At 41.7% G+C, this 15,190-nt stretch overlaps 2 protein-coding genes across 12 annotated transcripts in view; one reads left to right on the forward strand and one right to left on the reverse strand.

Annotated features, from left to right (window-relative positions):
- Positions 1–2,500, reverse strand: part of TDRD3 (tudor domain containing 3) — a 203,792-nt gene extending 201,292 nt beyond the window's left edge. For all 8 annotated transcript variants that reach the window (XR_004965809.1, XR_004965810.1, XM_036297580.1 and 5 more), the window contains exon 1: positions 2,375–2,500. Coding sequence is in view for 6 of the 8 variants with exons in the window: in XM_036297580.1 (XP_036153473.1) it covers positions 2,375–2,415 (41 nt within the window). In the remaining 2 variants the exon portion in view is untranslated. The remainder of the gene's footprint in view (positions 1–2,374) is intronic.
- On the forward strand, positions 1,335–14,906 carry LOC118649963. Of its 4 annotated transcripts, none has more exons than XR_004965812.1 (3): positions 1,335–3,628; positions 12,332–12,421; positions 14,627–14,906. XR_004965812.1 is itself a non-coding variant. In XM_036297585.1 (3 exons), the coding sequence occupies exons 1-3, from the start codon at positions 3,340–3,342 to the stop codon at positions 14,776–14,778; spliced, it is 531 nt and encodes a 176-aa protein (XP_036153478.1). In that variant the 5' UTR covers positions 3,313–3,339; the 3' UTR covers positions 14,779–14,906. The 4 variants fall into 4 exon arrangements, 2 of the variants coding, with proteins under 2 accessions (XP_036153478.1, XP_036153479.1); XM_036297585.1 differs by having other exon boundaries at positions 3,313–3,628; XR_004965811.1 differs by lacking the exon at positions 12,332–12,421.
- Positions 14,907–15,190: the final 284 nt, after the last annotated feature.

A 15,190-nucleotide genomic window follows, 5' to 3' on the forward strand; every position in this document is an offset into this window, starting at 1 on the left:
GTCAGAACTGGAAATCAGTTGGTCAAAACTGCTCTACAGTCAGACATCCTCCTTCTAGTGCTCTTCTCTGCCTAAACCTTTGAGATGCTGAATTTTACCATAGTAAGTCTCTACCTAAATATCACTTCTACTACAATACAGGACACTGAAAGCCTAGGAGGTCCTCATCTTCTTTGGAACAAGTTTGGTCTGTTCAAGACCCATCAAAGGCCCTCGCCTGGAAGCTCAATTAGTGTCATTCACATAAGCCAAGGTTGCAGGTTCAATCCATGGTCAAGGTACATACAAGAATCAACCAATGAATGCTTAAAAAAAGTGAAACAACAAATCAATGTTTCTGTTTCTTTCTCTTTCTCCCTCTCTCTCATCAATAATTTTTTTAAAAAGACCTATCAGAAATTACATGATACTCCCAACTCCTAGAAAGATAAGTAATTTTATCAGACCACACATTACTCCTTTTTATGAGTCAAAGTCATAAAAGCAAGTTTGGCGGAAGTAACACCTGTAAACAGATAATTTGTAATACAAAGTGGCACATGCTACACTACAACATTGCTGGGGATTTACAACAAAGTAACAAATAGCGGAACTCTGCCTAGGCTTGGTTAGAGAACTTGGTTAGGAAATTCTGATTGGCAGGGGCATTCCAAGGTCAATTGTATCAGACTTTATTGAGGACCTAAAATGTAATGTGCTCTCTGGCACTACAGATACACAGAAAAATAAGATGTAGTTCCCCACTCTTAAGAAGACCAAAGAAGAACAATTTAGTATGTGTGTGGAACCAAAATAATGAAACTAACATCTCTAAAGGAGGTGGGGTCGTGCTGGAAAGCAGTAAACAACTAAGTTTGTAATTAAATCATAAAACTAGTTTGAAGAATTAAGGCTCAATCTAAGGAAAAATGGGGAACTCAAATGGAAGAATGATCCAAGATTATCCAAGACAACCTTGTCAGTTAAAGAAAGTGAAGAAGAGATTCCACTTAAAAGAACAAAAATAAAACTAAATGAGGTGAGTTTGTTATGCTAATGATGTGCTCTACACAAAAACTGTAGGCACAGTAACACATAACAATTAAGTGCACCATATGTGGAACTGGCCCTTCTGCAATCACCATTCACCTCCACCACTTTCTAGCTGTGTCATTTTTGGAAAGCTGCCTCACAGCTCTGGCCTCAGTCTCCACCTGGGAAATGGGGTGGCTGTAGAGCCAGGAGCAACTTCTTCAAAACACGGCTGTTACGTTACTCTAAGTCAAAAACTTTATTCACAGTAACAAATCCACATCTTTTACTCACCTGTAGCCTCCATGACCTGGCCCCCAACTTTCTGGCCTTAACCCTCCCTGGACATCCCCCACTCCCACGGAGGCACAGGGATCTGCAAGCCCACGAGCACTTCCTTCCTCCTGTGCCTCGTCTCCAGCGTCTCTGTGCCCAACAAGCCGCTTCCTCGCCATCTTTCAAAGTCCAGTTCTCTAGGAAATTAACTCTCCTTCCCCTCCAATTCCATTGTAGAGCTGCCTGCCCCTGGACACAATTAACCACTATTTTCCGGGTTTGTGCTGGTCCCTTTCCATGCCTCCCTCTCTAATCACTTTTCATGAAGATGGTGAACTTCAGAGAGCGGGGGCCAGTCTCTTGCATCCTCCTCCCCACCCACCCCTCATCTCAGACGGTGCCTGCGCAGGCCTGGAGAAGTATGACTGAATCAAACTCTATGTTTACAACTGTGATGGCCGCAGCTCCAGACACTGCTTACTTTCCTGTAACACACGTTATTGGTTTCGGATCCCAAAAACCTTGGCATGAAACGTCTTTCAATGCCAGAACACCTCCATCCCTTCCAGAAAAGTTCTACGGGGCGCCCACAGGCGTGGACAAGGCGGTCATTTTTAGCTTCAGAAGTTGCGTGTGTGAGGGGGGTCGCCGCACGCCCGTCGGCGCCGCACTCAGAAATAAGGGGAAAGAAGGGGCTGTGCTCCGTCCGCCCTCAACTTCCTGCGGGCCCGCCGCTCCCGCCGCGGACCTCCGCCGCCGCCCTCGCTCCCGACCCCGGAGAGGCGCGAGGCGCTGCAGGTGCTCCCCGCGGCCGGCGCAGGCCCGGCCGCCCTGCCCGCGCCCCCGCGGCCCCCCGGCCCGCCGCCCGCCGCTCGGGGCCCAGGCCGCGCCGCCGCCCCGAGCGGAGCTGGGGGACTCGGTCGGCTCCGCGTGGCGCCGGGGGCGGGGCCGGCCGGCCGGCGGCCCCGGGGAGAGGCCGGGGGCGGGCGGCGGCCTCCGCCTACCCCTCCACGCACCCCACCGCCCCCAGCCCCAGCCCGCCCGGGGCCCCGGTCCGCGCCCGCGGCCGGCGGGACTCACCACTTACCAGCCCGCCTGGGACAACGCCGCGCCGGGGACCTCGGCCATGGTAGCTGCCCAGGCCTGGGCTGCTGGGGGGCTGCGGTGGGGGCGGGGGCACGGCCTCCTACTTAAGACTAAAAACAAAAAAGAAAAGAAAAAAGAAAGAAAAGAAAAAGAAAGAAAGAAAAAAACTCCTCTGGTCGGCCCTGCAACTGGGCATGCTCAGTGCGGCCGGCGCTTCCGCGTGCGGGTTCCGCCCGCCGCGTTTTCCGAGCGGCCGCGTGGGGCCGGTGTCTGCGCGCCGGGGCGGCGATCAGCCAGGGACCGGCTGGGGCTGGAGGCGGGAGGCCAGTTGGTAGCAAGGACCACGAGACTCTGCCTCCCCGGAGGCTGGCTGGTTTCGGTGTGGGTTACTTTCCTGAGTTGCACGCCCTGGAAACTAGTTCGGGAGCAGAAAGTAACCTCCGCGTGGCCAGCGCCGACCGATGGTCAGCTCCGGGCGAGCAGGACACGCCAGCGCCGAGACGGACGGGTCGGCTGCGAGGGATCATGTCCAGGGCGGCTTTTCTAAGGCCGTGTTTCAGGCAGGAAGACTCCAAGGGAAGGGGTTCCTAAGCCCACGCTGCCTGGGGGAAAAAAAGTTTACTTTCTTCTAAAGACCCGTCCCATTCGCCCCGCTTTGCTGTCTGCCTGGACGCCCAGAAAGAATGCAGCGGGTCTTTTTCCAGTCCCCTCGGGGAAACGGGATTGTCCAGGTCGGATTCCACAGTGAAAGTGCGTGGCCGACCCAAGGAGACCTGCGCTTAAGGGACGTGGGAAAGTCAGACAGTTGGGTCAGTGCTCGATTTTCTTGTCGCTCTCCCACCGGGCCTGACCGGGTTCCAGCGCTGCCCGGTGACGTTGACAGGGGCACACCCAGACGCGGCTCCCGCCGCCCTGAGCCGGTGCCCTCAGCTCTCAGGACGCTGAGGCGCAAGCGCTGGTCCCGGAATGGGCATGCGTGGCGGCGGCACGTTGCGGCGTGGTAGACACGCTAATGTGATTGGGCGTCCGAGGCCCACGCCAGCCAATCAGGAGGCACGCTGCTCCCCGCACCCTAAAAATTTGCCCCACCCTCCGCAGTCACCTCTGCGGGACCCGGGAAAAAGATTGAAGTGGCGCTGGCCTCGGCTGCGAAGTCGCGGGGTGAGGACTGTTAAGAACCTAAATCCCATCACCGCGGCGGTTTCCTTGGAAGCCATCATCACCATCAACAGATGTAGAGCGGACTGCCGATCTGGTCAGAGCCGCTCCTGGGACTGGGGAGGAAATCGACTGTTGAGAAGGAAAGGGGTAATTACCCCGGGTGGAGCTGAATCCTTAATAGACATTTTTCTCGGCTATGCCGTTCCGGCTCCCCAAAAGTCATAGTTCTAAAATCGCGATGCTGCCGAAACCGGTTTGGCTCAGTGGATAGAGCCTCGGCCTGCGGACTGAAAGGTCCCAGGTTCGATTCTGGTCAAGGGCATGTACCTGGGTTGCAGGCACATCCCCAGTAGGAGATGTGCAGGAGGCAGCTGATCGATGTTTCTCTCTCATCGATGTTTCTAACTCTCTATCTCTCTCCCTTCCTCTCTGTAAAAAATCAATAAAATATATTTAAGAAAAAAAAAAAGATTTCAGATCCTTAAATAAATAAATAAATAAAAAATAAAATAAAATCGCGATGCTTTCTTGAGCTTTAATGCTATTGTAATACGTTCCCAAGCACTTTTATGAACAGAAGTCATCCTATCCTATTCCCTACAATTTGCAATAGTATGCAATGTATACACAAGGCCATATACTGTGTATACTGCAAAGTGTATTTCAATGTATAGGAATCAGGAAAAGATTATAATTCTAAAGTAAATAGATGACTCAAAATTAAATTGCTAATTTTTATTGGTTGCTGAATCCTAATGTTAATTAACTTGTTAATTATGAAAATGGTAGGTTGTTCTAGTCATCAGAATTCTTTACTGGTTAAATGTGAAGCCTTTGCACTTTTGTTCACATGTGCAGTGTAATACAGTAAGAAGTTACCATTGTTTGATGCTTACAATTTAATTAAAAGTTCCACAAAACAATTAATTCTCTTGTTTTAGGATATGTTTTAAAGAACGGGTTGAGGACTTCCACTGGAGAAAGTTGGGGCAATATGAGCATCACAAAGAATACAATAATTAATTGGATAAAGAAAATGCATGAGTTCAGAGTACCACTAAAAATAAAGGAGGGAGAATGAAAAATTTTCTTTCAGAGAAATACTAGAGATTAAATGAAGAACAAATAATAGAATTAGAAAACCACTATTTTTCAAATCAACCACAAATAATTCGGGCAAAGTTCATCAGAGAATGGGAAAACCACTGGGTGAAAGATTGTATGGGCACAGGATCTTCACATGGTTTCAAAGTGTCAGGCCATAACTTTCTTATAAAATAGAAAATGTACCTTAAAAAAAAAAAATCACTGCTTAAACAAGTGACCAAAGCTAGAATTGCTAATAATGGGACAATCTGATATTATTGGTGTTTACTGGTGTTATGCAATTAGGAATAAACATCATCTAAGAACTATTCTTGCCAAAATTGTTTAACTTAATTTTCATCAAACTTCTAGCCTGTGGTTCCCAACCAGGGAGTGGATCCCCACCCTGCTCCCCATCTCCTTAACCCCTTGAGCACTTTGACAATGCCTGGAGACATTTTTGTTTGTGGTATTGGGAGAGAAGGGCAGGCAGGGAAGGGGCGTGGAGAGGGTTGTTACTGCATCTAATGAGTAGAGGCTGGGGATGCTGCTAAACATTTAAAAACCCACAGGACAGCCTCTCCACATCAATTAATTATCTGGTCCCAAATGTCAATAATGCCAGGGTTTCTAAGAAGTCCTGGTCTAGATGTAAGCACAAATTTTAAAAAGTGTAGGGGATATTATAACAAGTAACCATGAGGAAAAAGGCAGATAAACCCAGAATGTGGTGTATTCTACAAGAAACCTGGCCTGGATTGTTTGAATGAGCCATTGTAATTTTTAAAAGAATGGAATTCTTCCAGATTGAAGAGACCTAGGATACATGATAACAAATGCAGTCCTCAATCTTAAAGAGATGTGGTAGCATCCTTTAATCTTGAAAATTTTATGCTAAAACATTTATGTTGTGAAATCTGTAACTTATTTTCAAATGATTCAGAATATCTCTACATAGATGTCTATCCATATAGATAGATATATTTACATAACAAATCCATATACATATATATATATATACACATGTATGTATATGTATGGAAGAGGGTGGAATAACAGAATAAAAGCAAGTTTTAATATGATTAATTACCGCAAATCATTAAGAAAAAGGCAAAAATTCCATAGAAAAGTGGGCAAAATATGTGAATAGGCAATAAACAAAAAAAGTAGTAGTCAGTGAATATGTGACAATGTTTAAACCACATCAGTAATCAAAAATTAAAACAATGAGATATCAATAAAATACCATTTTTACCTAACCCAATGGCAAAAACTAATAATGTCAGGTGTTGGTGAGGATATGGGAAAATTTATTTTTTAATATACTATTCATACGAGTGAAGTTGATACAACCACTTTGGAGAATATTTTGGCAACATCTAGAAATACTGAAAACATGCATACCTTATGATAGAGCATTTTCACTTTTAGATACTTATTCTTGAGAAAGATGTTCATTGAAGCATTATTTAAAATAGAAGAATAAAAACAACTTCAATATCCAATTGGGGAGAAATAGGTTTAAAACATAATGATGTGGTATATTCATAAAATAAAATATTCTATGTCAGTTTAAAGGAATACACCAGACTTCTCTATATATCAGTTGGGTGCATGTCAACAATATAATGCCAAATATAAAAAACAACAACATTAAAATAATTGAAGCACCCAACAGAGCTCTGTAATGATGGCTACTGAGTACTTGGAATATGGCTAGGGCAATGGAGGAACTGATTTTTTAAATTTTATTTTAATTAATTTAAATTTAAACAACCACATTGCTAGAGACTATATACTGGACAGCACAGGTATACTTATGCCTGGACATATAGAGGCATACTTATGCATGTAGAAGTATGAAAATAGATTTGAGGGATGCACAACAAACCCAGAATCCTGGTTGAAGTGGGAAGAAAGGTAATGGATCTAAGGGTCATTGCCAAATGGAATTATTTGCTTTATCAGTAAAGTTTGCTTCTTTAAAAGAACAGAATGCATTATGACAATATATTAGTTATGTTTATTGAGTGAAGTTGATACAACCACTTTGGATCAACAAGTAAGAATTGGATTTTTTTTATATTATTACTAGAGGCCCAGTGCACGAGTTCATGCACCAGTGGAGTCTCTCAGCCTGGCCTGCGGGATTGGGCTGAAACTGGCTCTCTGACATCCCCCGAGGGGTCCCGGATTGTGAGAGGGTGCAAGCGAGGGACCCCACCAGTGCACAATTGTGACCGGGGAGAAACAGGGGAGGTTGGCCAGCCAGGGAGGGACCAGGGCGTGTCTGGCCCATCTTGCTCAGTCCCGATTGGCTGGACCCCAGCAGCAAACTAACCTACCGGTTGGAGCATCTGCCCCCTGGTGGTCAGTGCACGTCATAGCGAGTGGTTGAGCGGCCTTGGCATATCATTAGCATATTATGCTTTGATTGATTGACTGGAGGACCAGACACTTAGCATATTAGGTTTTTATTATATAGGATGTATATTATATTTTTATATTATTATGTTATGTTATTACATTTTAAATACCTAAGAAAAGCAAGTGTGTCACTATTGTATTACATGATACTTGATATAATATACTTTTACTTTCTACAGTATATTGTTCTATTGTTAATATAATCAAAATATAATCAATATGAAAAAAATAAAGGGAAAGGAGGGCAAAAAATAGGGCTATTATAGCGACCTTTAGAAATTGAAAGACTCATGTAGAAGGAAATTTAGAACTTTTCTTTTCAGTCCCAGATGGTAGTCCTAGGGACTAAAGAGAAGATTTTAGCTTAATATAATAAAAATTTTTACCTGGGGGCAGTCCAAAGTAAGAGCACCCTTAGGGAGAGTGAGTTCCCCAACAGTGGAGGCATTCAAGCCTCTGCTAGATGATCAGTTGGTATGAATATTATAGAAAGGAAACCAAACAGTTAGACTGGTTCAGTGATTTTCAAAGGATTTCCCGAGGAGCCTAGTGGCTCTACTTTGTGCCTCAAGAACCATAGTGGTGGACAAAGAGAAGGGTCGGCCAGCAGGAGTCTAGGTCCCCAAGCCTACTCAAAGCAAAACAGCACTCCTTTTATCTATTTTATTCACTGCATTTTGGGGAAAGATTTAATTTGAATAAAGGACTCAACAAATAAAAATAAGTTTTAAAAATTATGAGGCTAGCCCTGGCCAGTGTGGCTCAGTTGGTTAAGCATGGTCCCTTGCACTGAGAGGTTGCCAGTCCGATTCCCAGTCAGGGCACATTCCCGGCTTGGTCCCCATAGGAGGCATGCAGGAGGCAGCCAATCAATGTTGCTTTCTCTCCCTCTCCCTTCCTCTCTCTCTCAAATCAATAAAAACATATTTTAAAAATTATGAGGCTAGATGAATAAACCAGTCACTTGTTTAACAGGGATATATTGGTGCACACTATGAGCCTATCATTGTGCCAGGCACTGCAGGTGAGATCAGTAGTCATGAGCCCTGCCCGTGAAGTTTATAGTCTGTGTGAGGATAAAAACATTAAATTGCTTTATACGTCGTTAATTACTTGTAATAGTAAGTGCTGTCCACCCAAACCCCTGAGCTCTTACGAATGATACTGTGAATCCATATTTTCATTAGTAAAACGGCTAATTTTTTTTAACCCAGTGGTGTGATGGAACCACATCCTACTCACTTATGAAAGCCAAACAGGCACATCTCCAAAACGCAGCATTCATATCAGGTTGTTAGCTTGAAATTATCCATGGTGTATTTATACCACAGGAAGTGATAATGGGTTTGTTTATTTTGTTGTTGTTGTTTTTCTGGAGTGCCAGTTATTAAACATTTAATAGCACCAGTAGGTGTACCTTCAAGAATGAGAGAACTTCAGGATGAGAAGACAGGTTTTAGAAAACATGAACAGATACACAAATTGTCTGAGCTCTGAATTCTATAGAGATAAGTTGCTTTTAAAGTGAAAAGGGTCATCGTGGCCAGTGCGGCTTAGTTGATTGGGGGTCGTCCCATCACCAAAACGTTGCTGGTTCAATTCCCATGTGTAGTTTGTACATTGTAAGAAAATGATGATGCTACTTCTTTACCCAGAAAAGGCAAGGCCAAAATCACTTAAACCTGAGCCAACACTCCAGAAAATATGGAAATTTCCCTCCCAGCTCAAATGCAATTGTTTACTTCTATAAAATGACTAATTTTTAACTAACTTGATTTGTGCTATATATTTTATATGTTCTTGAATGGTACTATTGTCTATTTATTCTATTTATTGATTGAATGATTGATTGATTGATTGTTAATCCTCACCTGATAATGTTAGCAGCCAAAGAAGTTGAGCTGGACTTTGAGAGTTTGCTCTCACAGCCCAGATCTCTTCACTGGCTTCCCAGGGCTAAAAATAGTGAGAGCACTAAATTACTAGCCAGAAGTTACCTCTGAAAATTTCTGCTATAAAGGACTTAGAAGTGGGATTTTTTAAGCCCAGGGGAGATAAAACTGGTTTGCATTCACTTTTATGCCTAAATGTCTCAATAATAAATAAAAGGTTGGTTGTTGCTTTTCAAAGCTTTGGATTTTTTACCCCCCTGCTTCTTCAAAACTATTCAATTAACATCTGTGCTGTACTTCTGGAGAAAGATCTTCAGACATAGGTCAGCTCAAGCAGAAGAGGATCCTGTGAGCAGGGATGAAGAGAGGTTGTGGGAGGATCGGCTTTATTTAGTTTGTGCTATTTTTTTGAAAATCTTGGCTCATAACTGACCTAGGTAATGGGAGTTCTTAGATGTACCTTGTACCTTTCTATGTATTAGCTCATTTAATCTTTTTTTAAAAAAATCTTTATTGTTTGAAAGTATTACATATGCCCCTCTTCCTCCTCCCCCATCCTTCCATTAACTTCTAGCCTGCCCCACCCCCACCCCAGGCCTTCACCACCTTATTGTCTGTGTCCATGGTTATGCATATATGCATACAAGTTCTTTGGTTAATCTCTTCCCACCCTCCTTCCCTCTGAAATTGGACAGTCTGTTCCATGCTTCTATGTCTCTGGATCTATTTTGTTCTTTAGTTTATTTTGTTCAGTAGATTCCACATATGAGTGAGATCCTGTGATACTTACCTTTCTCCAACTGGCTTATTTTGCTTAGCATAATACTCTTCAGGTCCATCCATGTTGTTACAAATGATACAAGTTCTTTCTTTTTTACAGCTGCATAGAATTTTCTTGTGTAAATGTACCACAGTTTTTTAAATCCACTTGGGCTATTTCCAAATCTTAGCAATTGTAAATTGTGCTGCAAGAAGATAGAGGTACATATATTCTTTTTGATTTCTTAGGATATTGTCTTAGAAGTGGGATCACTGAGTCAAATGGGAGTTCCATTTTTAATTTTTTTAGGAAACTCCATACTGTTTTCCACAGTGGTTGCACCTAATCTTAACAACAACCTATTAGGGATAGTGTGTGTGTAATCCCTATTTTGCAGATGCAGAAACTCAGACCCAAATTTGCATAGTTGGTCAATGCCAGTGCCAGGGTTTGAGCCTACATTTCTGATAAGAAGTTTCCATCCTCCACTACCTACTCAACCCCACTCCACCTGCACACACCATTGCAGCTGTATGTCTGTGATTTTTATAAGCTAAAGCTGCCATTTGGGATGGAATAAGAAATCTTGGAAGTGAGGAAAGAGAGGTTAGGATTCTGGGAAGAGCAATAAATAAATATAAACAGGACAGCAGATTGAAGAGGCTATGGATCTCTAAATTTCAACAACAAAAACCCTCTAATGATGTTTTCAGGTAGTTAGATACTTCAGTAATGTTTTTTAAGGTGATTAATAGAGTAATTTTATAATGCTGCTTGCATGACTCAGGATGAAGGGAAGATAGGAGTTCAGTTTTAGACATAGGATATCTAAATCATTCCTCCAAATACCCTTCAAAGTTTTAAGAAGTAAAATCATTGCTAATTAAATGTTAATTATACATAATTCATGTGATCCAAATTTTCACAGAGCTTATCTGCCTGTGGGTTCAAATGAGGTTACATTAGTATTTATGTGCCAATTTTACTGTCACTTCACAACATAAGTATAGGACTTAAGCATTATTTGAGTACCCCTCCTGCCCCATCCCACAATAATTAATCCTAGTGTTGCAAGGATTTCTCAGGAGCTGTGTGACACATGAGCAGCAATAGCCCTCCACTGTCTTCTGTATGGCCTCTTATTTCTGTCCACTGACTCACAACCCGCTAGGAAAGTACTTGGATATTATAATTTCCCCATGACCTCTCTAAAAATGCTATTTCTATGTCTAGGAGATTGTTTATTGCTGCCTCCAAACCTGCAGTACCTCAGTATATCAAGCAGCAATTGTGTCCTGTGCATAAAATGGGGATTGCCCCTTTCCAAATCCTGGATGTACTGGGTCACCTGGGACCCAAAGGATCTCTGCTTACTCTGTGGGTCTCACAGATTCTTTTTTTTTTTTAAACAAATATGTTTTTATTTATTTTTTAGGGAAAGAGAAGGAGAAACATCCATGAGAGAGAAACATCTATCAGTTGCCTCCTGCGTGCCCCCTACTGGTCATGTGCCCTGACTGGAATAGAACTGTGGTTCCAAGGTCAATGCTCAACCACTGAGCCACACCAATTGGACTCACAGATTCCTTTTGAAACAGCTTTTGCTTCAGCTCTCAGATTTCCTAAAGCTCAAAAAAGAAACTGCATGAAACAGAGTTGAGGAACAGACATGGCACTGTCCTCTCCACTCTTTCATCTTGCTGAAAACTGCCCCATACGTCTAGCTCGTGCAAGCCAATGTCAGGGAGGTCATGAGCCAGCCCCAGTCATGCCTACACATTTTAACCACAGCTGGGAAGTATCCTCTCCCAATATTAGTTTCAATAATTCATATTTTTCATAAAATTTTTAACAAGGATAGTTTTAAATACTTTAAGCTCTTTTTCTATTATTTTTTCTGTTAATCCTCACCTGAGGATATTTTTTCCATTGTTATTTTTAAAATGTATTTTTATTGCTTTCAGAGAGGAAGGGAGAGGAGAGAGAGATAGAAACATCAATGATGAGAGAGAATCATTGATTGGCTGCCTCCCACACGCCCCCTACTGGGGATCAAGCCCGCAGCCTGGGCATATGCCCTGACTGGGAATTGAACCCAGGACCCTTCGTCCACAGTCCCGACGCTCAATTCACTGAGCCAAACTGGCTAGGGCTTCATTGATTTTTGAGAGAGTGGAAGGGAGGGGGAGAGACAGAGAGAGAAACATCAACATGAGAGAGACACATCGATTGGTTGCCTCTCTCACGCACCTCAACCAGGGCCAGGGATCGACCATGCAACTGAGGTACGTGCCCTTGACCGGAATCAAACCTGGGATCCTTCAGTCTGCAGGCTGACGCTCTATCCACTGAGCCAAACTGGCTAGGGCTAAGCCCTTTTTCTAATCAGTGAACAAATTCAGACACATTTTATGGAATATTTATATGGTAAATTACTATAGAATTAAGATTCAGCAAACATGGGTTCAACTCCTGACACTAAAATAGCTAGTTGAATGATTATTTACTTTTCTGGGACTCTGTTTTTTCTTCAGAGGATTGGATTTCCAAATAATTGCATTATAAAAGTCACCTGGACCCTCCTAGTATCTATAATTTTAATTGTAATTTTATTATTTCAAATTATTGGTAGGTTGGAAAATTGTATTTTCAAAGATGGCTGCACCAATATATGCCACATCCCACATGCTCTTCTTACAGTGCGACACACTTGTACTGACAGGTGAGGCTGCTATTTCCTCCCTTTGGATTTCTGTAACTATCTGGCCATTTAAATGTGGCAGAAGTAAGGCTTCTTGATATCTGAGGCTAGGGATCATAAAAGGCAAAACAGCTTCGATGTAGTGTGTGGCAGCTCTAGTGCGCTCGCGCTAGCTTTCTGTATCTATCTTATGCTGGCCCTTAGACCTTAACCACCATATTTTGAGGGACCTCAGGCCACACAGAGAGGCCATGTGTTCCAGCCAACAAGCCTTAGTTAGGTACCCAAACGATAATGACCAGAAGACATGTGAGTGAATGAGCCTTCGGATGATTCAGCCTTCAGTCTTTGTCTCTTCTTCAGACATTGTGGAACAGAAAACAGTTGAGCCGGCAGTGCCCTGTCTGATTTCTGGTTTCTCACCCACAGGAACCATGAGAGAACATAACGGATTATTATTATTTTAAGCCATAAGATTATGGGGTGATAATGTAAGGCAGCCAAAGTAACCAAAACCTGGAATATGAGAAACTAACATATACAGATTGCCTACATGTATGTGCCAGGCACTGTGCTAGGCACCTGATTTGCATCATTTCCTTTATTCTGCGCTATGACTCAGCATTTATTTTATATGGTATTGAATATATCTATGATTTATTTTATGTTGAATTGTTGGTCAATAAAACAACTCCCAGATGTAACACTGTTTTTTGGGAAAAATAATTAATACTGTAAGATGTTTCATTTCCTAGCACTAGTCCCAGAAATGCCCTGTGCTGCATTATTGTGAGGTCATTAAAACCCATTTTAGGGTTGATGGTTATGATGTTGATAGTTTTGAAAAAAATATTTTTAAAATGATTAAAATTGAACTCTAAATTGTTTTTCCATCAATTTGGTTTAATTCTGTAAATTCATCAGTATATTTATTTTCGAATGCCTTCTAAAAAAAGAATTTTAAATTTATTTTACCTTTTCTCTCATAATAACTAATATTCATTTTTCTTAATCTTTGTTGAAGGTAAGGATAAGAGAAAAAGTGGTCAAATGAGATAGAGGTGTTGTTCACTCATAACTTTTTAAAAATACGTTTTATATCAGACCCTGATTTTTTACAGAAAGGCAGCTGGGGCTTGTAGTTAGTATTTGAAGAAGAAACCTATTTCCCTAAATCAGTCTCTATTATGCAAAAATACAATTAATAAATGTAGTATAGTATAAATATTGATGTATATGTTAATTTCATGCATCCATTATAAGTGGTGCTAATTAATATCAGGACAAATATTATTTAAGTATTTTAAATATTTATTACAAATATTATTAGTATTATTATTATTGAGATACTCGGGGCAGAAATTCAACCCCTATTGAGTTCAAAGCAGCAATTTAAACTGCTTTGTTTTATCGGTCATCAACAAATGGAACAGATGCAGTGTTTTGTTGACAGATAATATTCAGTGGTATATTGGATCCTGAGCTAGAAACACTGGTGAATATTAAAGTCATAAATAATTCAATCCTTTGTGGTGTCAGTATATAACCTCAAAATAACCCTTTTCAATCAGAAGCCACTGGTAATGGCCCAGAGTTCGGCAAGGCCAAATCATACCCTACCATATATAGTAACAAACTGTAATACAGAGTTTCAACAAAGAAAATACAGTTAGCATAATAATGAGGCATTAGCTAAAATGCACCCAGAGTTGTTGACCTGAAACAAAATATCTACAGAAAGAATGTGTTCTGAAGGATGCTGACAAAGTAATTAAAATAACTAGAGAAATAGACCTAGCTTAAAACTTAGGAAGTCATAAGTCCTGTCTTAGTCACTTGACCTCTAACTTATGCTCCCTGATCCTTACAGACTGTTTTAATATTCACTTACTCAGTACAGACTGTTTTAAAATTCAGAGCATCGCCATGTTTAGTTCTTGTGCTCCTGCCACAAGCACCTCTACCCCAATACCAAACTTTGCAGGATTCCATATGTGCTCATGTCTTTTCCTCTGGTGACTCTTTACTTACTGTGCCCTTAGCCTCAAATTCCTCTGTTTTCCTTTGTGCCTGAGATTTCACTTCTGGGAACCTGATTTACCCAGACACAACTGCTGCCTCCTGCCTCTCTGTTCACATGTCATTTTGTACATCCATTGCCTACAGTTCCCACAGTACCATATTGATATCATTTCTGTATTTATCCATCCATTTCTCTTTTCACAGTGTGGGGTACTTCAACCATTAGTTCATCCTTTTACTACCCAGCATGGTCACAGAGCTTGGTGGTCAACAGTATGGAATTGGAAGATAGACGCCCAGGTTTGAATTCCGAATCCACCTCTTATTATCACTGTGGTACTGGAATCGCTACTTAGCTTCTGAACCTTATTATCTCCTAATGGACTGTCCTAACAAGATTACTTGGAAGAGTAAATGAGATAAAATACACATACCATACCTGTTACACAGCAAGTACTAAATAAACATTGGTTACTGAACATAATGTTTGCTGTCGTCTGATTAACTTGAAATGTTTACTCTGGGTTAGATGAGACTAATAGGCTGAAATTAGTATAGTAACACCATTTGTTCTTTCTGGATTAAAAGAACTTCATGCACTTATGAATATTATTCAACAAATCTCCATTGCATCATGGGCAGTAATAAAAGGAATCCATAGAGATATTATCTGACTCAATACTGCCACCTGTTTTAGGACATCATCAAAACCACAAAATGATCACCAACACCATAATAGTTACCCAATTATACCAAATTCACTTCCCA

Source organism: Myotis myotis, unplaced genomic scaffold, assembly GCF_014108235.1.
Source record: "Myotis myotis isolate mMyoMyo1 unplaced genomic scaffold, mMyoMyo1.p scaffold_m19_p_3, whole genome shotgun sequence".
Taxonomy (NCBI): Eukaryota; Metazoa; Chordata; class Mammalia; order Chiroptera; family Vespertilionidae; genus Myotis; species Myotis myotis.